Consider the following 27,811-nt stretch of genomic DNA (forward strand, 5'->3'; position numbering starts at 1 on the left):
CGGAAAAAATGTGCCGAAAGGTCTGGATTATTACATATCTCGATGTGATCTATCAAGAAATATCTACAGCAAGAATTTTGGGTCTCAATGAATCAAAAATGAAAATGTGGTTAGACGTGGTGGAGATAATAAAAGATAGCATATAATGGTAGTGTCTGGTTAGGAGCGTGGGATAATGGATGGATTATCCAATGGGGGGTCCGGGAGGGGGGGGTACGAGCTAGAGCATATGTGTGTAGGGTATTAGATAGCAGGTATTGGGGGTATATCCTGTATAAGACATTTAACTATATGGTGATTTCATTGGATGTGCACTGTTAATAATGCTTGTATATCTTATCGTGTGTTGTCATGTTTGTTTATATGTTTGTTTAAAAAAAAATTAAAAAAAATAAAATCCGATATCACATTTTTATGCCAATATCGGACATCCCTAATTTAAATGTAACCTGCAGATACCCTGTGTATGAAATGACGTGATGTCTCTCCTTCATTCTTGCCTTTCTGTCTCCTGCCGGTTCCCTCTGTGTAACGACAGGAAGAGTGAGTTTGGCGTCGGTGTGGAGTTGACCGCTGAGGGCCAGAGGCTGATGATGGTTCACCAGGACAGACTGGGCCGCAGTCTGGACCGACTGTCCACCGAGCTCTACAGCAAAGACACACACTTTGTCCTGGAACTCATTCAGGTGGCTGTACTCGCTGTCTTAGTGTCTTGTCTTTTTATTATTAGATTGGAAGCACCTTGTAGACCAGTGCATGTGACTCACACTCCTACACAGAGCCGTCTCTATGCCTGTACATCATGGCCTGCTAAACACCTCTGCACAAGAGGGACAAAGTTTCTACCAAATTCGGAGATCCACGACCAAATTAGTTTGAAAGAAAATGCGGCTATAACGTTGAATTGGAGTATCACAAATAACACAAAATTAAGCTTGTCTGAACATTTATGAGTTATGCAGTAGGGGTGTAACGATACGACCTCACAACGATTAAATTCGATTACCATTCTTCAGGCAATGATTCAATGCATCATGAAATCTCTTTATTTGACCACGATTCGATTCACAGAATCAGTTAATTCCCCCAAAAAATTATTATACACAAATGTGGCTGGGGGAACTGATTCACTCAGCATGAATGGATTATAGGTCAATAAAAACAATACACACAAAAAAGAAACATTAAAAAAAAAATATATATATATATATATATATATATACGGTATATATATATCTTTTTTTATTTTTTTTATTATCGATTCTAACATTTTCAAATCGATGCAGTTGAATCGTCACATTAGAATCGATGCATTTCGATTAATTGATGCATCGTTACACCCCTATTATGCAGTGATGTAGTTATCAAAAAAGTGTGTCTTTTCTTTGTAAGGAAACCATATGGCTGCATTCATCGTCGTTTCCATGGACACAGTGAATAAACAAGGCTGCACAGATGCTGTGAAATTTTATTATTTAACTTCTTTCAACACATTTTTGGTTCTTATTTATAAAAGTAACAAAAAAATATGGGGGAACAATAATACAATATTTTGTATTCAATAATAATTAATGGGATAATTATACAAGTTGCAGCGGTTAGTGTACTTCCTCTTTGGTCAGAGATGTTTGACAGTGGAACGAGAATGAATGTGACTAACTCATCATTAATTCAATCAGTTTATTCACTCAGGTGGCGGCTCACAGGTATGGCACTTTGGGTAAGACCAGTTGGCTTAGCATCGATGTCCTTGTTGTTATTATTAGATTCGAAGCACCTCATAGACAGGCAGTGTCACAGCGAATCAGTCAGTCAGTCAGTCAGTCAGTCAGTCACTGTTACCACTGTGCCCCTAGTGGCAGCTCACAGGCATGGCACTTTGCTTCACATCTATGAAATATTTATGTAAATTCTCTGCTCATTTTATGCCTGTCTATAATTATGCCAATTTTATGCTAATTTTATGCCAATGTATTTTATGTCTACATCACTACTGTGAAACACTTTGGGCTGCAATTCTTGTATGAAAGGTGCTATAATAATATACAATTTATTATTATTATTACTTTGTGTCCTTTCTGAAGACCTAACCAAGGAACAGGCATCACTCTAAAGCTTGTTCAAATGCTAAAAATTACTAAATATGTAATAATAATAATATAATAATAATAAACTTTATTTGTATAGCACCTTTCATACAGAAACTGCAGCTCAAAGTGCTTCACAACACAAAAAAGACGGGCATAAAATGAGCACATAAATTGCAGACATATAAAATCACAGTTTCACATTAGGATCTAACATCCCAACAGGCCACCTAGTTTATGGTTCGATTCAGTTTTAAATAGACAATAATAAAAGGAGCAAGATAAAATAGACAGAGTAAAATAGTGCAATAGTGCAGTGCAATACAATTGTAGAATAGAATAGATTAAAAAAAATATATATTTTACAGTGCAATAAAATAAGTTCTGGACAGTTCAAAGTCGTACAATGGTAAAACTGTTCTGAATTATGCTAGTTCTTCACATTTTGATGCAGATGACTGTGGAGGGGTGGGGGCAGTGTTGAGTAGCTGGTCTATGGCTGAGAATAATATTCTAGAGTTTCCAACATTCTCTGTTATAATCTTAGAAAAATTGTCCTTTCTTGCCACTCGTATTTTTTTGTTATAGGCAGTCATGGCTTCCTTATATATATCGCAGTGGACCGTAAGCTTGGTTTTCCTCCATTTTCGTTCAGCAGCTCTACAGATTCTCTTTGTCTGACCAACACTGCTATTATTTAACCATGGGGAGATTTTGTCACTTGACTTTTTTTTGCCTTTAACACATTCCCTGCCACGCTTATATCCATCAATGTTTGATCACTGCCACCAGTCTAAGCCTATGGAGATGTTTACCTTCTTTGCAGGGCTATAACTTTTTAAATTGTATTGCTAAATTGACATTACTATGGCCCATTCAACATCGATTATCTATCGTTCAGGATGTAGGAACGTTTTACTTTTTCATTCATAGGTTCATACGAAAATACCGTCTAGAATATAAATGTTTTTATCGTTTTCTGCAGTAATTCCTAGAACGTGAGATATAGGCATAAACGCATATATAGATTATCAAATGCAGTTTGTTGGTGATACACGCTATATTAAAAATTTCAACTGTACATGATCCTAAACGTTATGACTGATCATGCGCGGGTGAACGGGGGGGGGGGGTCGTTTATAATTCCGTGCTTGTCAGTAAATGCTTTATGTAGTATGGGTGATATATTGATCAGAGCAGTTTGCATGGATAATAATAAACGAACACGCTGAAAATTACGTCAGCGTCCTCTTACCGTTGGCCGGTGAGACTGGAGCAAAAAGATCCCACTTATTTGACGGCGATCAAGTCGATCCATTTCCGGTTTGTATAATAATAATAACAGCCCAAATCATGTCGATTATTGAGTTATGGCAGCGATCCATATACACAGTGTGTGTCTTGAGTCCTGCGACAATATGCGAGTGCCGGACGCATTTCCAAGACGCACCGAGATCGACTCGTCCATTTCCGGTTTGGCAACTCGCCGATCATCCACCAGGGGGCAGTATTGAAGCGTTGCAGAGTTGTGCATGCTCCCACTGCATCAGCCCAGGCTCCGTGGGGGAATTATGAATAACATGGCGAAAAAATTAAATATGATCTCAATAACGTCGTACGCCGTGGATTGGCAGAATTCGCATGAACTTAAAACACGTCGTACAACGTGAATGGCACAGGATGTGTTAATGGAGCGACAGCATCCAGTGTATATGATAGGGTGTTGTTGAGATTTTCAACCATGCAGTTTAAAGAACAGTCCAGGCTGGATGGTTCAGTTTGTCTCATGATGTTTGAGAACTTCTCTTCTGCGATGTCATCTAGTACTCTTCGCTTTACAACGGTTACCTTTTTTGTCTCTGTTAAGTTTAGGTTAGCATTGAAGAATACACAGTGATGGTCAGATATAGGTAATTCGATTACTGATACTTTATCAATGTTCAGCCTTGTTGTCATCACTAAGTCTAGGGTGTTACCAGGTTGGTGAGTGGGTTCATTTACATGTTGTATTAGCTCAAAGCTGTCCAGTAGGTTGGTAAGCTCAATAGCCTTGGGGTCGTTCTTCTTATTTATATGAATATTCAGATCTCCATGTATGATTAATCTTTCACATCTAAGGATACCGACTGAGATTAGCTCTGAGAATTCCTGCAGAAATATTGATTAGTATTTTGGTGGCCGGTACAATGTGATGATGAGCAAAGGCAGTTCAGCTTTGAGCTCATTAGCAAGATATTAAAATGATGTAAATTCACCTATGTCAATGTCATTACATACAAATGATGTAGATAAAATAGCGGCAAGCCCTCCCCCTTTTTTTTTTTTTAATCCACTTTTTCTCCTTTTTCTATTTTTCTCCCATCCCAATTTTGATGTGCCAATTCTTCCCTCTCCTGTCTTGAACGTTGCTCGCATATGCCCCCCACTGGCCGGTTGTAGGGAGGATAGAAGCCTTGCATCACGTGTCCCCTCCGATACACGAGGAGGCAGCCTGTTGCATCTTTTCACCTGCCAGCACGGACTCTCATTGGCGAGGTGTAACGTGTGGGAGGCTCACACTACCCCCACCATTTCCTGTCTCTGCTGTGCAGGCGTCCCCCAACCGACCTGTAGGAGTCGCTGTCCACAACGTCCAGATTACCACCCATCGACTTCCAACCGCCAACTCTGCCAATTGAGTTAGTATGACGGCCGGCCCAAGCCGGAGGCAACGCCGACAGCCGGGCGCAAACCCGGTGTCTCTTGCGTTGGTGACGAGTGCAATGTCCGCTGCGCCACCCAGCCGCCCCTGCCCTCCCCTTTTTCTATTTTGTCTGACCAATTGATAATACTTATAATTTGGAGGGCAGGCTTCTATCAGAGTTGTCGCACCAGTAATGTAATTTAGCCAGGTCTCGACTAGGAACATGCATTGCAAATTCTTTTCAGTTATCAGATCATTGATTAAGAAAGATTTGTTGCTCAACGATCTAATATTCAGAAGGGCCATTGTCAGTGATTTTGTGATGGGGGGTGTGGCTGGCCTTGGCCACACCCCCCTGTGAACAGGAACAGCATGGTTTGTTATTGGAACAAATTGATAGCAGTAGTTTGGGTGCGAGGTGGGGAGCGTGGTGGACGTTTCGGAGGTTGCAGTTGCGGGCTGTCGAGGAAAGATGGCGGAATAGTTCTTTTGTGATGTTTTGGAGATGCCTGGCTGTAAATCCGACCAGCATTTACCAGTTCGACCATTTTTGGCGTGAAAGTTAAGTTAATATTTTTCATTTATGTACCGGTGTCTGGGGGAAAAAACAACACTTGGGATTTAATAGGTTTCTCTGAGAGCCAGTAAAGCATGGTTATCATTCCCACCAGTATTTAAAATGACTCCTAAGTGTAACCCGTTCCCTGCCCCCCCCCCTTGCTTTCCAGAATGCTGATGACAACAGCTACTCGCCGGAGGGCGGCGCCGTTCCCGCCCTGGCCTTTGTGGTGGAGAGAGACTGTGTCACCATCCTCAACAACGAGACGGGCTTCCAGGAGAAGAACATCCGGGCCATCTGCGATGTGGGCCGCAGCACCAAGGGAAAACACAAATATGGATACATAGGTAACTTAACCGGACGTGTACAGGCTGATCTGCTTTTCTGTCTGCAGTGCTCACAAGGTCACAAATGATCCATTAAAGTTTTAACTGCCATCACATAGGGCAGTTGCGCACCACGTAACTACTGTATGCCTGTAGCGAATCCGAAAATGCCCTAAAAAATATCTTTCAAAAATGTAAATCGAATAGTCTTTTTCTTGCTTGACACTCCCATTTCACCGCATTAAACTGATTGGAATGAGGTGAATAGATTTGTAATGATATGTAAGGATCTGCAATCTGATTGCAAATCGGTCACGATTGCCAGCTGCTAACAGCCCTGTTGTTTCTTTTTATTTGACATATTCCAAACCCTTAATTTATCTATCTTTCTCCTTCCCTCCCCGCCCCTCTCTCTCATTCTCCTCTCTCCTCTTTCCTCTTCCTTCCTCTCTCTTCCTCACCATCCTCTCTCTCTCTCTCTCTCTCTCTCTCTCTTTCTCTCTCTCTCTATCTCTCTCTCTCCTCCTTTCTTTCTTTCTCACACGTCCTGCTTCTAGTGTTCACTCATTAATTCCTACTCACGCTGGCCAAATACGTCTTGTGTCAAGTAGCCGCGTTGGTAATTAGCTCGTCAATGTCTCTGGGCTGTGAAATGGTCCTAGATCACAGCCAGCCACTGCTCCAGCACCTGCTGCCCCTGCTGATAATGACTACAGACAGGCAGACTGCTGACATAACCTCTCCTTGTCATCTGCCTATCTCCCTACGTCTTTTCACAAGTTATATTTTTCCGTTAACGAAACATTCTCAAGTAATTTTTTATCTTTTGGTTTCATTTCATGATTCTAAGCAATTGAGCAACAGAGACGAGTCTAGGCGATACGTGGCCACACTGGTTTGCAGTCGGCTCTTGTAATGCTGCCGCCAAGATAACTGCATAGTGTGTTACTCCCCCGATGTCGCTTCTGTGTTAATTGGTTAGACTAGAAGTCTTTATTTGTCATGCAGTTTTAACACACACACGCGAGATGGGCGACCCACACGAACACACACACACATGCACTGAGTCGCCGATGAAATGTCTCTCTGCACATTTCCCATCCCGTTGTCCTTCCCCCCATGGGCAGCCGGGAGCAGATAGGGCGTCAACGTGAGCCGCAACCCGGGGACCAATCCAAGTGCTCCTGTCCGTCTTCGTCAAGCACGCGTTTCTGTCGCATTGACGCTATCTCCCTTTGCCCAACTCCTCACAGGCCAAAAGGGAATTGGTTTCAAGTCGGTGTTCAAGGTGACCGACTGCCCAGAGATTCACTCCAATGGTTTCCACTTGCGCTTCGACAAGACCTGCGGGCCCATGGGATACATCCTGCCCCACTGGGCGGAGGAGGAGAGGCCTCTGGACACCCACCTGAGTGACGCGGTTCAGCACAGGTCAGATAAGCACTGGAACAGACTGTTTTACCACCCGTTTCTTAAAGGAACATGGCAACATTATAGGAAATGCACTTACCAACAAGAACATCAATACCAATTTCTAGGGATGCACCGAATGGGAAATTCTTGGCCGAAACCGATACCGAAAATAGGAAACGGTTGGCCGAATGCCGAAAGGCAGAAAATTATTAATATAAATATATATATATAATGTTTTTTTTTGTTCAGCTACCTGATTATGGCAAAATACATGATTATGGCAAAACTTAACTTAAATAATATTAATAATCACTATTATGGGTGCATAAAACATTTATTCAGCACTTTTGAATGCATACAATAATTCCAGACTGACTGCTGAAAGATTGTACACATTTTCTCTTTGCATACAACAAAATGTGCATTCAAGTCAAGTGCATTTTCTTTTCTCTGTAGGATAACTACAACAAAGTGCATTCAGAACAAAGCCACAGTGATTTAAAACTGCATAAAGACACACACACGAGAGGGAGAATAGCTTATAGCAGACTTAATGATGTTACTGTAGTGGCTACTGTCATAATTCACGGCGTTCTAGCCTACATGGAAGGACTCTTGTATTTACTACATCTCCCGTGACTCTTAGCGGGGGATGACGTAGCTTAAGAGAGACTAGTCAAAGTGAGGAATGGAAGCGTTGTTAGCTAGCTTAACGCTACCGTTAGTTAAAAAAATTTTTTTTAACCGCGACGGGCATATAGTAAGTAAGTAAGTAAGTAAGTAAGTATTTATAAAGCACCTTTCATACATGTCATGTAGCTCAAAGTGCTGTACACAAACATAGGCATATATAACGATAAAAGCAATAAAGTCACAGTGATCAGTTAAGATCAATGTTTAAAAAAATAAATAAAATAATAATAATAATAATAATAATAATAATAATAATAATAATAATAATAATAATAATAATAATAATAATAATAATAATAATAATAATAATAATAATAACGTAAAAATGAAAATAGCGTAAAAATAAAAACATGAAAACAGTCATTTGCTTACCAGTTTGGGAGAACAGGTCCGCACAAACATGTCCGCTCAGTAGCAACCGGAAGTAGGAAATGCACTAAACCAATGCACTTGTACGGTAGGTAGCAATGTTAGCTCTTATAACGCTAGTGTAGTTACGTTTTTATTAGTGGTCAGAGTTGGGTCCATAGGACTTATCCAAGCCCCATGGATCCATCAGTGGCCGCGTATTGTGTGCGTATGTACCCGTTCCCTCATGTGGTCAGTGGCCAGAGTTGGGTCCACAGGACTTATCCAAGCCCCATGGATCCATCAGTGGCCGCGTATTGTGAGCGTATGTACCCGTTCCCTCATCTAAAGAGTTGGGTCCATAAGACTTATCCAAGCCTTACGGATCCATCAGTGGTCGTGTATTGTGTGCGTATGTACCCGTTCCTTCATCTAAAAAGTTGGGTCCACAAGGCTTATCTTAGCCTCATGGATCCATCAGGTTTTTCCAAGCCATAACTATTTGTAAGCTAGACTGTATAGGTACGTTTTTAATTTTCCTTTAAAAATTTGTATGGAGCTGGCATTTCTGATGTGTGTTGGTAATATAGTAGTATATACTATAGTAATGGCGAGGATATAAAGCATGTTAAAGACGCATTTATTGGACGTGTTGCTCGCGGAGTTTACATAGAAACAGCGCGACTCGCAAGAGGAGTTATCACAGGCTGTAGAACGCAGGACTGAAGAGCTCACGTTACACGTTGCGCATGTAATGACTGAGGCTGCGTTTTGATTATATCATCACAACAACACGTTAGGTTACGAACGTAACCCTGTTCTTTGACATTCTGTGATATTTTTTTGGTGCTAAAACCCTTTCGGCCAAAAGCCGAAAGTGCCTTTTTGAACCATTTTCGTCCGATAATTTTTAGTGGCCGAATATTCGGTGCATCCCTACCAATTTCCTCTCTGTGCGTTCAGTAGAAAGCTATCCGGCTGCAAGTTAGCCTAGCTTAGCACAAATGAATGGAAGCGGATACGGATCAGCTAGCCTAGCTTACAATTCTGGGAGAGGTGTTTCTGGCCAACAGCTAGGCTAGCTGATCTGTATCCACTTCCATTCATTTGTGCTAATGGATAGCTTGCAGCCGGATATCTTTCTACTGAGCGCACAGAGAGGAAATTGGTATCTATCTTCTCGTCTGACTGGAGAATGCGCTAAGCGTTATTTCCCATAATATTGGCGTGCCTGCCTGGTCACCATGGCTTCCCTGCATCTCTCCCATCAGTTGGACCACTAAGATCTGCCTGCCGCTGCGCTCTGAGAGCCACCAGACCAGGAACCTGTTCCACGATGTTCACCCCTCCCTGCTCCTCTTCCTCCACCGCCTGCGCTCCATCACCATCTGCAACCAGGTAGCTGCCAGACACACACGCGCACACTAGACGGTTGGAGTCTACATGGCTCTCATTCCGAACAATCAAATATCTTACTGACCTTTAAAGGAAAACTCCAACATTTTGGGAAATTTGCTTATTTGCCATCTACCCTGGAGTTAGACAAGAAGATACATACCTTTTTCTTCTCTGTGCATGCAGTAGGAGTAGGAAGACGTTGGGAACTAGGCTAATGGAGGAACCTACTTCCAGTGACTGACGCTAAGCTAGGCTAACGGTGCACGTCTTCCTACTCCTACTGCATGCACAGAGAAGAAAAAGGTATGTATCTTAACACCAACATTTTGGGAACCCTGGAGTTAGACAAGAAGATGCATACCTTTTTCTTAACTGTGCATGCAGTAGGAGTAGGAAGACGTTGGGAACTAGGCTAATGGAGGAACCTACTTCCAGTGACTGACGCTAAGCTAGGCACAGAGAAGAAAAAAGGTCTCCAGGGTAGATGTTAAATAAGCAAATTTTCCAAAATGTTGGAGTTTTCCTTTAACATCAACAGACTTGTGTGTATCCATTCTCACATAACCTGCTATACTCTGTCTCTCTGTCTATCCCTGTCTCTCTTTCTGTATCTCTCTGACTCTCTCTGTCTCACTCTCTCTCTGACTCTCCCTGTCTTTCTTTCTGTCTCTGTCTCGCTCTCTCTCTCTTTGACTCGCCCTGTCTTTCTTTCCGTCTCTCTCCGTCTCACTCTCGCTGTCTGTCTCTCTCTCGCTCTTGCTCTTGCTCTCTCTCTCTCTTTCCCTGTCACTCTCTCTGTCTCTCTCCTTGTCTCTGCAGAGTGAGAAGCGAGCAGTGACCATGACTCGTAGAGACCTAAGTCACAACGTACTGGAGGTGGAACACACAGAGGGGACAGAACGCTGGCTCGTTGTCAAACGCACACTGCAGCCCAAGAAGGTAATACACACACAAAGACACACACACACACAAACACCACAATCCTCATCCCTTTACCCCAGTTCCCAGTTTCTCTCTTTCCAGAAAATTTTATGAAATTCAGACTAGCAGAGAGAGTGGGCCAGTTCCCTGACCTGCCTTCTGTGTCTGTGTTATGCAAGCGTTCCTCCTTCTACTCTCCCTCAACAGTGATAGTCTCTCTCTCTCTCTCTCTCTCTCTCTCTCTCTCTCTCTCTCTCTCTCTCTCTCTCTCTCTCTCTCTCTCTCTCTCTCTCTCTCTCTCTCTCTCTCTCTCTCTCTCTCTCTCTCTCTCTCTCTCTCTCTCTCTCTCTCTCTCTCTCTCTCTCTCTCTCTCTCTCTCTCTCTATATATATTAAGGCTGTCAAATATATCGCGTTAATATCGCGTTAACTCCCGATTCTATTAATGGCACTAATTTTTTTAACTCAAGATTAACTAAAAATTTTTTTTTTTTTTTTTTACTAGACTTCACTCAGGTGTATTATTGATGCTCTCATTGATACTATGTTTGTTTCTGAAGTGTGTGTGTGTGTGTGTGTGTGTGTGTGTGTGTGTGTGTGTGTGTGTGTGTGTGTGTGTGTGTGTGTGTGTGTGTGAGATATAGAGAGAGAGGGGGGTGAGAGAGATGAGGAAGGGGCAAAAGAGAAAAAGAGCTGGGAGAGTGTGTGTGTGAGGGAGAGAGGGGGGTGTGTGATTAATCAGCCCTTGTGTGTGTGAATGTAACAAGTTCCTAACGTTTTCTTTCCCATATTATTTCATGCACACTTTATTCATTGTTTTAAATTATTATTTTCTTTTAAGTTATTTTGTGCATCACTCTGTTTTGAATTTGATGCAAATTTGCAATGCATGAGGGTCATCCTTTTGTGTTAAATGGCTGCACAAAGCAAGCATTTGTTGACTCGCATGTTGATAAGAGTATTAAAACTTGGAACTTGAAAAAGATCTGTTTAAGGTATAAAAAAAAAAAAAAAAAATCGATTAATTTGCGATTAATCGCGAGTTAACTATGGACAATCATGCGATTAATCGAGTTAAATATTTTAATCGTTTGACAGCACTAATATATATATATATAATATATATGCTCTTCTCCCAGACCTCGTGCAAACGAACTCATTAGTTGTTAGGCATTGTGATTTAACTTCGACCGCTGGGAGAAATACTGCATTTGACAAGAAAGACTGCTGGATGGATCTTGATGAGCTGTCGAGCTGAAATGTCCTTTTGTCAGACTGCTGTCTTCTCCTCTAGTTTTCTTCTCTCTCATCTCCTTCTCCCCAGAGGAAGCCATGAGAGTCACCTGCTGTTAGGTTGCATAAGACAATTAAATGGACCAGCGGAGGAACAGACGCATAAAGCAGAGCTTCTGCTCCTCAGATCAGTTTTTAACAGCTTTCCAACTGTGCAGTTAGGTGCCTTACAGCTGGAGACGCCAACAGACGCACTTATGAGTTGCTTAAAGCAATCAATAACTTAGAGGAGTCGGCACTTCAACAACAGGTGCACTTACATGGTTTCATTAAACTATTTCATCAATAGAGAAGTCGGTTGTCCCAACAAGAAGTGCATATTTCTTTTATCTATCAAGATGAATAGGCTCTCCATTTATCTCCCACACACACACACACACACACACACACACACACACACACTCGCTGCTGGATGGATCTTGATGAGCTGTCAAGCTGAAATGTCCCTTTGTCAGACTGCTGTCTTCTCCTCTAGTTTTCTTCTCTCTCATCTCCTTCTCCCCAGAGGAAGCCATGAGTCACTAGCCGTTATGTTGCGTAAGACAATTAAATGGACCAGCGGAGGAACAGACGCATAAAGCAGAGCTTCTGCTCCTCAGATCAGTTTTTAACGGCGTTCCAACTGTGACATTAAACTGCCATCGAAATGATTGTTAATGTCCAGTCTCAGGACATTGTGTGTCTTGTAAAAGATGAAATTAAATTGCGTTCAACTCCATTATTCTCTGGATTCATTGATTTTAATAGATTTTTAAAAGGTAAAGTGATTGAGACAACAAGATAAGCTACTAACTCATCCTGCAGTTAATTAAGCAATAACATAGGTGAGGAAGTACTACTGTGTTTTGTGGTTATTGGTTATTGGTGGTTATATAACGAAGGTTATCCTATAACCCTAGTTACAGTACATGAGTTTTTGTGAGCGTTCTGCTCTGCTGGGACACAGGAGCGGAGCAGGACGCGGAGAGCCCAACAAATGTACCCGCTGAGGTCCCCTTTACAACCATCAGAACACTGGGGAGGGTCCCCCCCCACCCTTCCTAGTGAGTAGTGTGAGTAGACCGTGGGGAAAAAGGACGGAAAGCATATGTTCGTGTTACCGCTCCCACACCTTGTGGGGTCGGGGTCGTTAAACCCAGACTCTGCCCACGAGGCGTCTCGTGGGGTTGGGGTTCTGAACCCTAACTCCGCCAGCGAAGCCTTAGCAGCGGGGCGCGGAGGAGGCCCCAGCCCCATGGACCACTCAGAGGCAGGCCTGCCGCCGAGTCCAGTAGCTAGGACCTGACCAAATGGACCTGGTGAGGTCAACGAGGCCGTGGCATCTAGACCTCTCCAGGCGTTTACTCGCGACACCGCCAGCACACGGACAGGACACAACAGGTGAAGGCCCTCCGCCTGGTATGCCGCGAGGACCCCCTGAGGAGGAAGCTCTGAAAAACTCCCTGAGGAGGCTCTCTCACTGAGGGGGAGGCTCCGGAAACTCCCTGAGGAGGCTTTGAAACTCCCTGAGGAGGAGGCTCTGAAGCTCCCTGAGGAGGCTCTCCCTCATAATCTCGTGGGGTCAGATGGCATACCGGGGAGACAACCGCCCCGAAACAGAAGGGGGGGGGGGGGAGCCCCCGTGGCGTCCGGTCTGCCCTGGCATTTCCCCCCGGAAACACACAGGGCCCTTCGGGTTAACAGAATATATTGAATGAGCAGCGCTCGCCTCTGACCCGGCGGACACCGGGTTGAACTGATCCGGTCCGGCGCGACCAGGATAAGTCCCGGGTCCCCAACGCCGCCGCCCCTCAAAAAAACCACAGGAGGCGCCACGAGACAGACTGTAAAAGAACAGCTAACGGTGGCCCACCCATCGGGCGTGAAGCCCCCCTGTGATGCTTGAGCTGCCCCGTCATTTCCCCCTGGAAATGCAGCGAGCCTTTGAGCTGCCAGATTCATTTTCACGAGCAGTGCTCGCCTGGCGCTCGGCAGAGGTAAACTCCCTCCCGGCCGACCGCATAAACGCCGCTATGCCATTCGGACGAATCAGGGCGCGCCGGTCCCTGACATCGGTCCCTTAGGACAAGCGCTGATATCGAAGAACGGGGAACAGACCCTTACATTTATGCCTATTTAAAATGGGCTGTCCTGGTTCGAAAAATAAAAAAAATAATGGCCTCTGCTTGGCTGGGGCTCTCGTAGCCGCGGCCCCGATAACAGCGCTAGGCTCGTAAAACCTGCGAACAGCGTTGGGCGAATTTCGATAAGAAATTTGGGTAAACCGGGGGGAGACCGGTCCTTGCAAGGATCCTTGACACAGGATTTATACACAGAGCCTGGGAAAAAAACCACCCATCACTAATTCCGCTCTCACAAGAGGGGAAGACGCCAGTTTATCCCGCAGAGACCTCACTCAACAACGTGAGTTGGGATCTGAACCACGCAAGCCCCAACTCACGGGCATACCCCTCGGGCCAATAAGAAAACTCGAAACCTGTGACGCTTATTATGGCAGGGAATATGTTAGTGTGTGCTCTGACGCAGAGGGAGCTGAGGGCGTCAGCCTAACCTGACAGAGCGGAGTCCCATGTACGTGCGTCATCACGCTGGTGCGTACAGGGGATACCCGAGCGATGAGAGCACTTGTTTTAAGCCACCTCGTCAGCATTTCATCAAATTGATACAACACACCCCAAAGGGAAGGGTTTATCCCCCCCCCTCCCCAACCAACCTCACGTAAAGTGAAAAACATACGAGGTGAAAACAAGGATCAGTGTTACTAGCTGTGTGTTGATTACAAGCGAAAAACATACGCAAGCATATGTCCGCTTCATTGCTTTGAAAAAGCCAAACATGGTAGCTAACCACCAAACCGCGGGCTCTGAGACTACGTTTGTTTAATACGTGTCCACCTGAGTCCCAGCGGCCCACCGAGTCCTGGCTACCAACCGTGAGCCCTGGGTCCACTTTTGTCTAAAACTTGGCCACACGAGTCCCTGCGGCTCCTCACAAGCAAGAATTGCCGCCCGTTACGCTTTTACTCTACGTTCGAGGTATACACAAAATGTGAAATGATTACACGCTGCTTCAACAAAAACCTGCCACTCTTAACCCTTTCACTGCCGCACTACCAAACGGTTAACCCTTTCACTGCCACACAACAGCCGGTTTATTGAAAGAAACTTAGTTTGGGGGGGGGGGGGGGGGATATGGGGGTTTAGGTGTGAAAGAGAGGAAGAGAGAGGTAGAGGAAAGGGGGGGACACAGCCTAGGCTTAGCCCTGCGCCCCTTACCTGCTGCCGGGTGCGGCGCGTCCTCAGAGGTACGGCGCTGGCTCTCCCCTCGAGGTGCCCTCCATCTGCCGACTTTTCCCCCATGTTTACGTCTCACGTATTAGGACAAGGCCTCTCGCCATTTGGCGTCGGGGTTTCGAACCCCGACTCTTGCCAGCGAGGCATCAAAGAAGAAACCCCCCGCCCCTTCCATGTAACCCTCTCGGATGTGATGGTAGGAGAGTTCAAGGTCCTCTCTGGCACCAGCTCTTCCGCAGAACCGAAGGGAATCGAACCCCGCGGCTCCACGTACTCTTCCTCCTTCTCTGACCACCCGCCCTACTCGCTCACCACCGAACGGCGGGAGCAAGCAGAGGCGGAGAGCTTGTGCCGCAATCGGCTGCCACCAGAGAGACTGTGCCCGTGGCCGGGGGTCTGTTGATGGGGACGCCGGAGCCGGAGCTATCCTCCTCGTGAGTGAGGGGCGCTCAACGGCCTTCGGGCGGCATGCACTTGGCGCCACACGCCGCCGGGGCGAACGGCGGAGGTTGGAAGGAGGGAGCGCTGGTGGAGACCCAAGAAGGCTTCTCGGATCTCGATGGCGATGCCATCTCGAAGAAACCGCAACAAGAAAAAAACTATACGAGAAAAAAGCTAATAATTCAACTGTTAAAGTAATGAATAGTAATGAAGAGATTATCCCAGCAGAGCAGAACGTAAGCAAAAACGAAATGTAACATTTCTTACTTAGTCCTTTCATACATAAGGTTAAACAACTACACCACCAACAACAATTAGTTCTCTGTTGCTCAGCAATGTAAGGTACTGGTACCAGTTCCTATACTCCGGTTACAAGCACTCGTGGAACATCTCTTGTCCAATCGCATGGCGCGTGTGGAGGTAAATGTTTTTAGTGATGAGGGATGATAGCGGCTTCTTTTCTCCTCAGATCAAAGAGGATGTGGAGTCCACGGAGCTCGCCTTGGCCTTCCAGCTGGTTGACGATGCCACAGGAAGTGACGTCAGAGCACCGCCTCAGAAACAGCCCGTCTTCGCCTTCCTGCCCCTCCGTAGCTTTGGCTTCCGCTTCATCGTCCAAGGTGAACATTTATTTAAGAAGCACATAGTTAGCATGACATCTGTTATTGATATAGTCTATTTACTGTATGTATATATGCCATAGTCACATGGTCACTGCCAAGGACTGGGATGCATCTGCTATACCTACGTATGTTTTACCAGAGGCCTAGCAGAGGTAGCTATTAAGTAGTCACTTACGTGTGTCAGTTACACCACCAAGTCGTTAGGGGACATTTTAATTACAATAACAATTCAAACGTTAATACGGACTCATGGTCCAGATAAAAAAAATAAAACATACACAACCTATATAAAATTACACACAACAGGTAAAAATAACATCACTTAAAATACACATCAATGTCCCACAAATAGACAGCTGTGCCAATGTCTCCACATAGATGAGTGGTGGTAACGTGTGGCACTGAACCTAATGTCTGTTAAAACCAGAATGACCTCATAATTTATCCGACAGATAAATATCTGTTTACTGTTAGCCAGTCTAATGATGTGAATCTGGATCATTTAACCCTGCCTTATGACTGCAGGCATAGCATGTGTAAATATGATTACATTGTTACTCACATTGTAACTTATTTTCATCATGCTACTGCTTGTACCATGTGTGAATCAGGATTTAATAGCCACTTAATCTGTAACTACGCTACATTTGAACTTCAGTACAGCCGGTGCGACCGCCCCCCCCAGAAGAGGGGAACGAGTGAACGATTCTCACTTCACCCTCTCCTTTCCTCTCCTCCCACTGCAGGTGACTTCGACATCCCTTCTTCTCGTGAAGACGTGGACCGAGACAGTCCCTGGAACCAGTGGCTCCGCTCCGAGGTCCCCCAGCTGTTCCTCCAGGCCATGGACGTCTTCACCGTAAGACAGGAGAAGAATTATACCGCTTACTGTTACAGCTTTGGCCTCAGTTTTATCTCCTGTCAAGCTAAACATCACAACAGTAAATAAACTGTTGTTATTATATGTTACAATATAACCTATAGGGCATACAGATCCTCGTCTGCACCTTTGTTTACTTCTTATTTCTCATATCTTTATATTCAGAGTTAGTTATATTGTTTACACTGTTTATTTTTCTCATATTTTTATATTCAGATCTAAATTTGATTGCCTGTATTTATGTATTTCTACTATTACCCTGCCCATACCTGTGCCCCCCCCCCTCTCCCACATGCTGCTATGACTAATTTCAATAAAGGAATATCTTTGTCTCTAAGAAAAGGTCTATATAAGATAATGTGAAACATTTGTAGCAACACTTAGAACTTATTAGTGCTTGTTAATCTTTTAATCTGACTCACAAAATTGGAGAGTTTATCCAAAAAGCACTTGCACCAAGAGTTTTGGTTTTTGATATTGGAAGCAGAACATGTTAGCATTTGTTAGCAACACTAGTGGAAGTCAATGGGGGCGTGTAGCATCTTTAGAAAACCCATGCCGCATGTCCTCCCATTGGCTGTAATTACTACCATCATCAACAAATGTCAACGTCTTCTGCTTCCGGTATTTTAAAATACCAAAACACTTGCTGCAAGTGCTTCTCGGATAGACTTGAAATTACTTCCAAGTGAGATAGGCATCTTAAACATGGTGGACTATTCCTTTAATATCCTCTCCATATCAATTCTGTGTTTGTTCCAGGATCACCCAGAGTTCAGTGGGATGGAGGGCCTGTGCCACTTCCTGCAGTTTGTTCCGTTGCCCGACGAGGTGCTGGACTTCTTCAAACCCGTTGCCGGGCAGATTATACAGCTGCTCAAGGGCAAAGCCTTCCTGCCGACACTCAACTCAGGTGCCTCCCCCTCACCTGACTTTGTCCTTGTGTTTATCTTTATATGTCCCAGACTTTGCACTGGAAACAGTCATGCACAAAGTAATTTGGTTTGCAAGATATTGAGGTTGAATTTGTCCTCATGTGATGTCATCAGAGTACACTGACTGAATCCTTAATAAAAAATTATTATGTAACTTGTTTTACATACTTAGTACAGTGAATCTTTTTTTTTATTCAAAGCAAAGCATTACAGCCAAATATATTTTGTGAACTCAAGACCATAGTAATAATCTAGTACACCAATAACTGGGACAGTTTAGAGTTCAGATGTATTATACTGTAGGTGAAATGCCCATGTATAAGACATTGTATATAAACTCCCTTGAGTCATGAAGCTCATAACAACATACTAAGTAGTTTCAGCCACTAGATGTCACCATCAAAACAATGAAACCTGACGTTGTTTAGATCAAACCGTCAAACCAGGCATTGCAGATCAAATATGACTCAAGATCTAGCAATATCACAAACATGCTGTACCACTAAACAATTTTTTTTTTAATTTGTTTACATATTTTAGGTTCAACTTAAGGTAGAAAAAGAGAAAGTTGACGAGCAAACAAGCCACCATTTTCTGGATAAGAGAACCATGTTTATCCAATCAGGTGCCTTCCACGTGGGGAAATGGCAAAGGTTGACGCCCAGAAATGAGCACAGCAAAATAATAAAATACAGGCAGAGGGAATTGTCTCTGCAGATAAAGACACCACCACACACTAGGGATGGGACCGAATATTCAATCCCATATCTACATTCGATTTTCATATCCAAAAAAAATTTATACTTACATTTTTTTATTTAAGCAAACCATTCTTATTTCATTCCTTTTTATATTTAGAGGCAGCCTAATTTTCATAGCCTAATTGATCTAAAAGATGCACATGCTACTGTTTCTGTTTGTTTATTAAAACCGGTTGATAGAAGTGCCTATTATGTGCAATACCCTTTGATTTTAATTATCCATTCTATTAAAAAGAATAACTGAATTTAACTGAAACTGAACATTTTAACTGAATTCAAACTGAAACAACAATATATTTTTAATTAAAAAGAATATTCGATATTAACACTTTGACGACCGATGGGCTTAGTCTAATTAGTGGCTAGAGGACCGGGGAGTGTAAACAAACATGTGGGTTTTCTAACAGCTATATCTATTAGGCTTGGGCGGTATGACGGTATTACGGTATACCAGGGTATTTAGAAATCCCGACGGTATTGAAAATCAATACCGTCCGTCACCGTCAAAATCACAGATGCGCTTCAGTTTCTTTTACAGTGAAACAGAGTTTTGAGTGTAGTGCACACACGCGCCAGCAGAGGGCGAGACCAGTCCTCACTAGTGAAGCGAGTGGGTCACAACGGTGTTCACGTTTTACGGTAATGTTGCGACAGTGCTGTGAAAATACCGTAAAGCGTTGTGACAAGACTTGGTGTGTGTTGTTGTGGTGCACTAGTGGAGCAAGCAAATAATCCGTCTCTTATTATATGTGAACCAGGCCACGTGAGCGGATCGGCGCGGCCGAGAAATCCGCTCTTCGCTCTTTAAAGCTTGGTCCGCTCCGCTAATCGCTCATGTTGACCCCGCTCCCAAGTCGCTCTCCGCTCGCTCCCCACTCACCTTGAATCGAGCGCTCCCCGCGCCAGATCGCTCGGCAGTTTTTCTTTTTCTTTTTTGGAGCATGGTGTAAATGAGCTCAAACTACAACAGTCTACACCCCCTGGGCCCCTTAACAATTGTTTGTATTGAGCCGCATTGTAATTGTAGCCATTCTGCAATGTTAAATAACGTTGTTTATCCATTCACTAGTTCTATTAAGCGATGATAGGCTAGCCGAGCCACAATGCTATGGTCGCTGCCATTAACGTTAGCATGTAAGCTAACGTCAACAACAATGGCGTCGATACTTTTTTTAACAGGAGTGAGTGTGGGCGTCATAGATATCTATGGTGGGCGTCTCTACAGTGACGAAGCCTGAACCCTTCTCATTGGTTGAAAATGGCCTTCATGTTTGTACATCGCCATCTGTTGCTTTGGCATTGTACTGCATGTATATATTACATCAACAGTGTTAAACCACTGTGAGCGGCCTGGAGTGGATTGGAGCGGAGGAGAACTCTCGCTCCGGACGTCGCGCCGACTCATTTTAAAACCCACTCCTCGCTCACGTCAAAACAGCCCGCTCCGCGCCCCGCGCCGCTCACGCTCCGATCCGCTCACATGGCCTGATGTGAACTAAAGAGTACAAGGTTTACACAACAGCCCCCACCCGCTTTTTTATTGTATTTGTACCGTCCTGTACTATCCGCTGTCAGCTGTGTATCTCTCTCTGTGAGCTTGATTAGCTAGCGTTAGCTCACGTTAACTAGCGTTAGCTCTGCGGCTAATCTTAGATTACCCTGAACTAAATCAATGACTAGGTTATAAAGCATTCGAGTAGTTTGACTGCACATAGAAGTAGCCAAACAGCGCGAGCATTTCGGGAGCATAATGACCAAAACCCAGGCAATTTCGAGTCCTTAAGGAATCAAATAGTCTGCCATGGCTAGGCTACATGCTAACGGTGCGGGCTTCTGACTACCACTCTGAGACTGAGAGCTAACAATGATTTGTTTACTTGGTAACACGGGTTGACCCCCCCCCCCCCCCCCCCCCCCCCCCCCGCTGATGAAAATGAAAGTCATACCGTCATATACCGTATACCGGGGTATTATGTCATAAAAATATGACGGTGTGAAAAAAATTATACCGCCCAAGCCTAATATCTATACTTTATAGTGTTGCTATCTGTCCATTCTCATTGTCAATTGAGTACATAAACCGTCCCTTCAGAATGGCTTAAAGAAAAAAAAATCCATCTGTAGGTTGTCATTTTATAGCGCCGTGAATATAAGCTTTATCGCAGATTTCGTATCATCTATTTTCTGGAAAGCTAGTTATAGAGCTAAAGGCTACTAACGTTATATTCAACGGCATTTCCGTTGTATATATGCTAATGAAATAAGACAAAATGCTTATGATCCGGACTATCCCAGAGCATCTATGGATGAAAGGGGGGCGGCGGGGGACGTCGATTAGTATTATTGATTACCAATACAGTGTCCGTGTAAGTAGCCACATTCACAGATCGATTGCGTGGGTTGCACAGCAAGCTCCGATCCGGCTATAAATTAGGTGATAAATGTCTTACCGTCAGCCCGTGTGATACCCGGCAGCATTTCCCCGTTATCGATCGGCATCTGGTAGATCGATATGTCCATTGGTTGATGATAAATCCCCTTATTCCATGGTGAAATCTCCGCTTCGAAACGTGATACACGGTGCATGCTGTTGGTTTGTGATCAGAGTAATATGATACTCTGTTGGAGGGTAAAAAAAATATCCATTCGCCCACAATGACACTGCAGTGGAGCGATGGCGCCCCTAAGAGGATCTGGCCGGTATTGCATGTTGCCGATTCCACAGAGGCGGGTAGATCTGCAGAGTCGATCGGGGATCTTGATCCGGTTATTAATATGGAATAAAAGAATAACAACTTGCCACGGCTATATACGTGCCTCTGGTCCACAACGCATGGCACCGAAACACGTATATATACGTGGCTGGTCCTTAAAGTGTTAAGAACCAGCGATTTTCGAATATCACTTTTGCTAGAAAGTCCCATCCCTACCACACACTTCTAGTGGATCATAAGTGATGACGGAGAGGGATCATGTTTGTATGAGTCTATACAGTGTTTTGTAGGATAATTATACTCATTATGTCTTTAATGCAAACAGGCACTGTTCTATTCCCATCTCCCTCTGCTTGCAGTGTTCTTCTTCAAACGCAGCCTCCAGATACATCCTTTAACCTTCAAGCAGTTTATGCAAACAACAATCAACATCAACCACGTCACTTTCTATCCTAAATAATGTTGCTTACCGCTGTACTCCTCTGTGCCGCGTCCCGCCCTCTCCAGATGGCGACGTGGTGTACAAGCTGCCGTCCCAGGTGGCTGTGTGCCAGGACGCCGTGATCCGGGATGTGATTGGTGGGGAGGAGCTTGACAGGCACCTGTCGCTGGCCTACCTCCACCCGGGGCTGCACCCGCCCCCGCCCATCTCTCTGCTTACAAGCCTGGGGGTCCGCCGCCTGAGGGGTTCCGACGTCACCACTGTAACCACAGCCATGGCCAAGGAGCTGATGCAGGGAGAGGGCATCAATACAGGTTTGTGTGTGTGTGTCTGTGTGTGTGTTCTGCTGCCGATTCCCAATTCAGCTGCACAGATTAATTGCAATAGACTTGCAATAGAAAACATTTGAAGTCTTTTTTTATCTTTGTATCATTTAAAATACAAACTGAAATGTGATGTGACGTACAGGTATGCCATGTGATGTGACGTACAGGTATGCCATGTGATGTGTACAGGTATGCCATGTGATGTGTACAGGTATGCCATGTGATGTACAGGTATGCCATGTGATGTGTACAGGTATGCCATGTGACTAGAGTTGTTCCGATACCGATACTAGTATCGGAAATGCCGCCGATACTGCCTAAAATGCTAGTATCGGTATCGGCGAGTACACGTAAATTCTAGCCTCCGATCCCATGATGTAATTTATCTCCTGCCGAGTCCTGCGGAGAGTGAGGATTATAAAATGAACATGTTTTAAAGTGTGATGCTGTGTCATTTTAACAGCAGATACACTTTCTTAAATTCCATTGTCCCCGACAGTGCGGTGTGACGGGGAGCTCGGACGGGAATCGGGATGTGTTTGGCTGGTGTTATGATAGCATTAGCTGGAAAGATAGCTAGTTGGAACAACATCCACTTTTAACGTTACATCAAATCAGATGATCGCCTGTCCTTTCTCCAGGACCTAACACTGTCCGTGACCGTCTATCAACAATAATGCACCCACGGTGAATTGTATTTAAGTTAAGTAGCTACGGACTAGCGTTAGCTGACTATTACTAACGTTATCTTAATGTCGATGCGGGAAGGCGAGCTAGGTCAGTTAGCTTAGCTTGATAACGTTACCGTGTCTAAAGTTGGTGCTATTCACATAATCCAGCAATAATGGCTGCAGACCTGCAAGCAAAGTACAGCAAGTGCCAAAGGATAAGAGTCTGAGGCGGAGTTTCAAAAGAGAATGTTGAATATTTATTTTGCATCAAAAATCACAACATGAACGGTCTATCTGCCACTAGCTTACAGACTGAATAGGGTATATCTGCAGAGCCACTGAGTAGCGAGTGCAACACCGTTTAATGTCCGTGTGGATCATTGGAGTAGGGTATATCTGCAGTGCTGCAGCCCATACTCATTGATTAATGATACTAATACAAATCTATACAATCACCTGTTGTTGAATAAATACCATACGTTCTAGTTATTACTAAAAAAAACAGTATAACAGTATCTAAAAAAAAAAAAAAAGTATAATTTATATAATTTAAAAAAAAAAAAAAATTTTATGCACTGGTATCGGATAAATATCGGTATCGGCCGATACCCAAAGCTTAGGTATCGGAATCGGATCGGAAAGGGAAAAATGGTATCGGAACATCTCTACATGTGACGTACAGGTATGCCATGTGATGTACAGGTATGCCATGTGATGTGATGTACAGGTATGCCATGTGATGTGACGTACAGGTATGCCATGTGATGCGTACAGGTATGCCATGTGATGTACAGGTATGCCATGTGATGTGACGTACAGGTATGCCATGTGATGTGACGTACAGGTATGCCATGTGATGTGACGTACAGGTATGCCATGTGATGTGACGTACAGGTATGCCATGTGATGTACAGGTATGCCATGTGACGTACAGGTATGCCATGTGACGTACAGGTATGCCATGTGATGTGACGTACAGGAATGCCATGTGATGTACAGGTATGCCATGTGACGTACAGGTATGCCATGTGATGTGACGTACAGGTATGCCATGTGATGTGACGTACAGGTATGCCATGTGATGTACAGGTATGCCATGTGATGTACAGGTATGCCATGTGATGTGACGTACAGGTATGCCATGTGATGTGACGTACAGGTATGCCATGTGACGTACATGTATGCCATGTGATGTGACGTACAGGTATGCCATGTGATGTGACGTACAGGTATGCCATGTGATGTGTACAGGTATGCCATGTGATGTGACGTACAGGTATGCCATGTGACGTGCAGGTATGCCATGTGACGTACAGGTATGCCATGTGATGTGATGTACAGGTATGCCATGTGATGTGACGTACAGGTATGCCATGTGACGTACAGGTATGCCATGTGATGTGTACAGGTATGCCATGTGATGTGACGTACAGGTATGCCATGTGACGTACAGGTATGCCATGTGACGTACAGGTATGCCATGTGACGTACAGGTATGCCATGTGATGTGACGTACAGGTATGCCATGTGATGTGATGTACAGGTATGCCATGTGATGTGACGTACAGGTATGCCATGTGACGTACAGGTATGCCATGTGATGTGTACAGGTATGCCATGTGATGTGACGTACAGGTATGCCATGTGACGTACAGGTATGCCATGTGACGTACAGGTATGCCATGTGACGTACAGGTATGCCATGTGACGTACAGGTATGCCATGTGATGTGACGTACAGGTATGCCATGTGACGTACAGGTATGCCATGTGACGTACAGGTATGCCATGTGACGTACAGGTATGCCATGTGACGTACAGGTATGCCATGTGATGTGAAGTCCTAACTCTCTTCCAGACCACGGTCTGCGTCGGCTGGCCAGGCTGCTGGTGTGTAACTTCCGCGCCCTGGAGCACGGCTACGGCGAGGGGGACTCCATCCTGAACACTCTCAGAGACCTACCCATAATCCCCCTGGCCGACGGACGCTTGGTGGCGCTGAGCGGGGAGGGCGTGTTCTTTCCCATGGAGGAAAGCAAGACCGGCAAGAAGACGGCCCAGGCTCAAGCTGGTAGATAGTAGTTAGCTTTATTCAAGTTCATGTTTTTTATTTGTCAAATACACAACAATACAGGGGCAACAGTGCACAATTAAGAATCAACAATGAATACAAGAATGGTAACAATAAGTAGTAATAGTAAGATACAAATAAGATATAAGAATTCACATGTACGTCATTAGTAATAACCTGATTTATATAGCGTTTATCCAAACAAATGTTACAAAAGTGCTTCACGGTGAAGCCCTTAGTTAGAACTAGGGCTGCTGCTATCGATTATTTTAGTAGTCGAGTATTCTACCTGTTATTCCATCGATTAATCTGAGTAATTGCATAAGAAATAACTTTTGCTTTAACCTCTTATGCATTGGGCAAAAAGGGGGCTAATTTTGCATAACACGCCTGGCGATTGCATACCCAAAGTAATTAGCTATTTATTATACTTTATACTTATTGCACATGAAAGGAGACCTGATACTTACAGGTCCAAAGTTGATTTGACAAAACTTTTTTATGTGTGTACTGGCGTTAATTCGGCATGATTCTCCAAAATGGCCGTCTGCTGCCATTGATTTCGAGGCGCTAGTCAAAACAAAGAACTTCCCTGGCTTCTTCTTTGTCTTTCTCGTTGCAATCAGCCCTCGCGGTGGGACACCCCTGACTCAAGAATTCCATTGGCTACAAAGGTGGTCAATCATTTTCGCCATCAGAGGTGACTGGTCCGCTCAGGACCTGGCCAAACCGGACGTGGTCACTTGTCCGAATGGCTTGTCAAATGACGCTCGTCGGATGTTTCGTCTCGTAACTTGAGACTGGAAGGACGCAATAGATCGAGTAGGGTGACGATCAAAAGGGGTTGGAAATTCAACTTTCCAACAATGTATTGGTTGATCGGCAAAAACGCAGCCCGGAGCCGGCAGATGAGGGCAAAGTGCAGCAACATGCGCGTGCAATGCTTTCTGCTGAGATGCTGAAGCATTGACAAAGTGCTATTGTGGTCCCTAGTTTGATTTTACAATATAGACACTGTACAGAGTTTTCCTTTTCTTTCAGCTTGAAATGATCCTAAATGTTTGGGGTTTTCTAGGGCCTGTCTCTTTGCTCGTCGCTATTTTCTCTATCTTCTTCCATTTTGCAATCCGCGCCTGAAATCTCTTCACGTTCCAGCCTTTTTGGTGTTCCACAGCGTTCCACAACAGTAATCATCGTCTGTGTGAAAAACAGTGCGCTGTGGGTTAAATCAGATAACTCAAGGAATCGTTTCAGCTCTAGTTAGAATTACTCTAGAACCTACGTCAACAGCTGTCCCCGCCGCCCCCCCACACATGCTTTCACACGCACGCGATGCAGTCACTGAATAAATGTATGACTGAATCAACCTCTGGCTAAGAATAGAGCGACACTCGCTCACTCACACACTCACACGCATCACAGCGACACTGGAACATCAGTGTCGTTTATTTTGCGTCATAACGTTTGTAAAATGTTCCCTGAAGCGGAGATTTAGGATGTCAGGCGTGGATAATATAATTCTGATATTTTTAAGCGCATGCTGCTCCCACGGTGTACAGCCGCTCTTCAATATTAATGGAGACTTAACCGGTTTTGTGCCTTTTTACTGTGTGAGCGTCTCTTTCTGCGTTTATTCAGGCTTAACATAACATACATCTACTTCACCTACCTAGCCAGCCACACACTCAAGTGATTCATCCTGCCGGCAGAAATTACCATCGCTCGGAAAAGTGGTGCCAGGTGAACGGTCAGATCTGGTAACAAATTGTAATCGTGTGTCATCTGTATTGAGTCAATGATACGAGGTCTGTTATTTTTCGGAAATGTGATTAAATGAAATGAAAGAGTTATGTCCCCGCTGACGTAAGAGATTGATGGTGAGGAGAGGACACATCTGTTACCGGTGTGCATTTTTTGAGAGCTGTTTTCTTTTGGCTCCGTTCACCAAAAAAGAGCCATTCACTGGGTGCATTTAGGTTTCCCAGGGTTTCCCCCAGGAAAGAAGTTAGTGGAGGTGCTAAGTGCCATAGTGAGCGGTTGTGCAACGCCTGCCCATAGGCATAGCTGATCCAGCGTTTGCTTTAAAACCACTCTTGTCGGGGCGGCTAAGTGGCGCAGTGGGCAAGGCGCTCGCCACTAATGCAGGATATGCTGGGTTCGAGCCCAGCTCTCGGCATTGCTACCAGCTTGGCTGGTCGTTCATACTAATACAATTGGCAGTATTAGGGGGTGGGAAGCTGGTGGGTGGGGATCGGACGTTGTGGACAGCGACTCCTACAGGTTGGTTGGTGCGCCTGCGCAGTAGAATCAGGAAGCAACGGGGGCGGTGTGTCCCCACGCAGACCCCCGCCGCTGAGAGATCGCGCTGTGCAGGTGAAAATATGCGACGGCTGCCTCCTCGAGTACCGGAGGGGACACGTGATGCAAGGCTTCGTCCACATTGCAGCCGGCCTGTGGGAGCCATGGTCTAACAACGTTCGAGACAGGGGAGGGTAGAATTGGACGATACGAAATTGGGATGGGAGAAAAATAGAAAATGGGAGAAAAAGTAGATAAAAAAAAAACGCTCTTGTCGTTATCTGTACTCTGGCATGGCATCTGTTGTTGGTGCGTTCAAGGAGGTGTGTTTCAATATAAACTCACCGGGTTTTTGGCAATAGCAGTTTTGTCTGAGCACCGGAGCTTGGGGTGTGGAGGTTTTATTGAATGAAAAATGTATTTTGTCTAATGTCCCATATAATAATGAATAATAATAATGATGACTTGGATTTATATAGCGCTCTTCATGACACCCAGAGCGCTTCAGAGTCCATTATTCGTTCATACACAGTCATACCGGTGGTGGTAAGCTACAATTGCAAATAATCAACGCCTACGGCCCCTCCGACCACCACCAACATTCATTCACATGTATACACATTCATACGAGGCAAGT

The 27,811-nt window shown here is 44.5% G+C and overlaps 1 protein-coding gene across 2 annotated transcripts in view; it reads left to right on the forward strand.

The window, feature by feature from the left end:
• Window positions 1–27,811, forward strand: part of LOC311236070 (uncharacterized protein) — a 182,557-nt gene that overhangs the window by 87,145 nt on the left and 67,601 nt on the right. For both annotated transcript variants that reach the window (XM_084323663.1, XM_084323664.1), the window contains 10 exons: window positions 539–686; window positions 5,499–5,676; window positions 6,909–7,086; window positions 9,381–9,507; window positions 10,327–10,446; window positions 15,924–16,074; window positions 16,824–16,936; window positions 17,720–17,870; window positions 21,875–22,123; window positions 24,664–24,876. In XM_084323663.1, the coding sequence (XP_084179789.1) occupies window positions 539–686; window positions 5,499–5,676; window positions 6,909–7,086; window positions 9,381–9,507; window positions 10,327–10,446; window positions 15,924–16,074; window positions 16,824–16,936; window positions 17,720–17,870; window positions 21,875–22,123; window positions 24,664–24,876 (1,628 nt within the window). The remainder of the gene's footprint in view (window positions 1–538; window positions 687–5,498; window positions 5,677–6,908; window positions 7,087–9,380; window positions 9,508–10,326; window positions 10,447–15,923; window positions 16,075–16,823; window positions 16,937–17,719; window positions 17,871–21,874; window positions 22,124–24,663; window positions 24,877–27,811) is intronic.

This window comes from Notolepis coatsorum (assembly GCF_963971535.1).
Source record: "Notolepis coatsorum genome assembly, chromosome: 10".
In the NCBI taxonomy this organism is placed as follows: Eukaryota; Metazoa; Chordata; class Actinopteri; order Aulopiformes; family Paralepididae; genus Notolepis; species Notolepis coatsorum.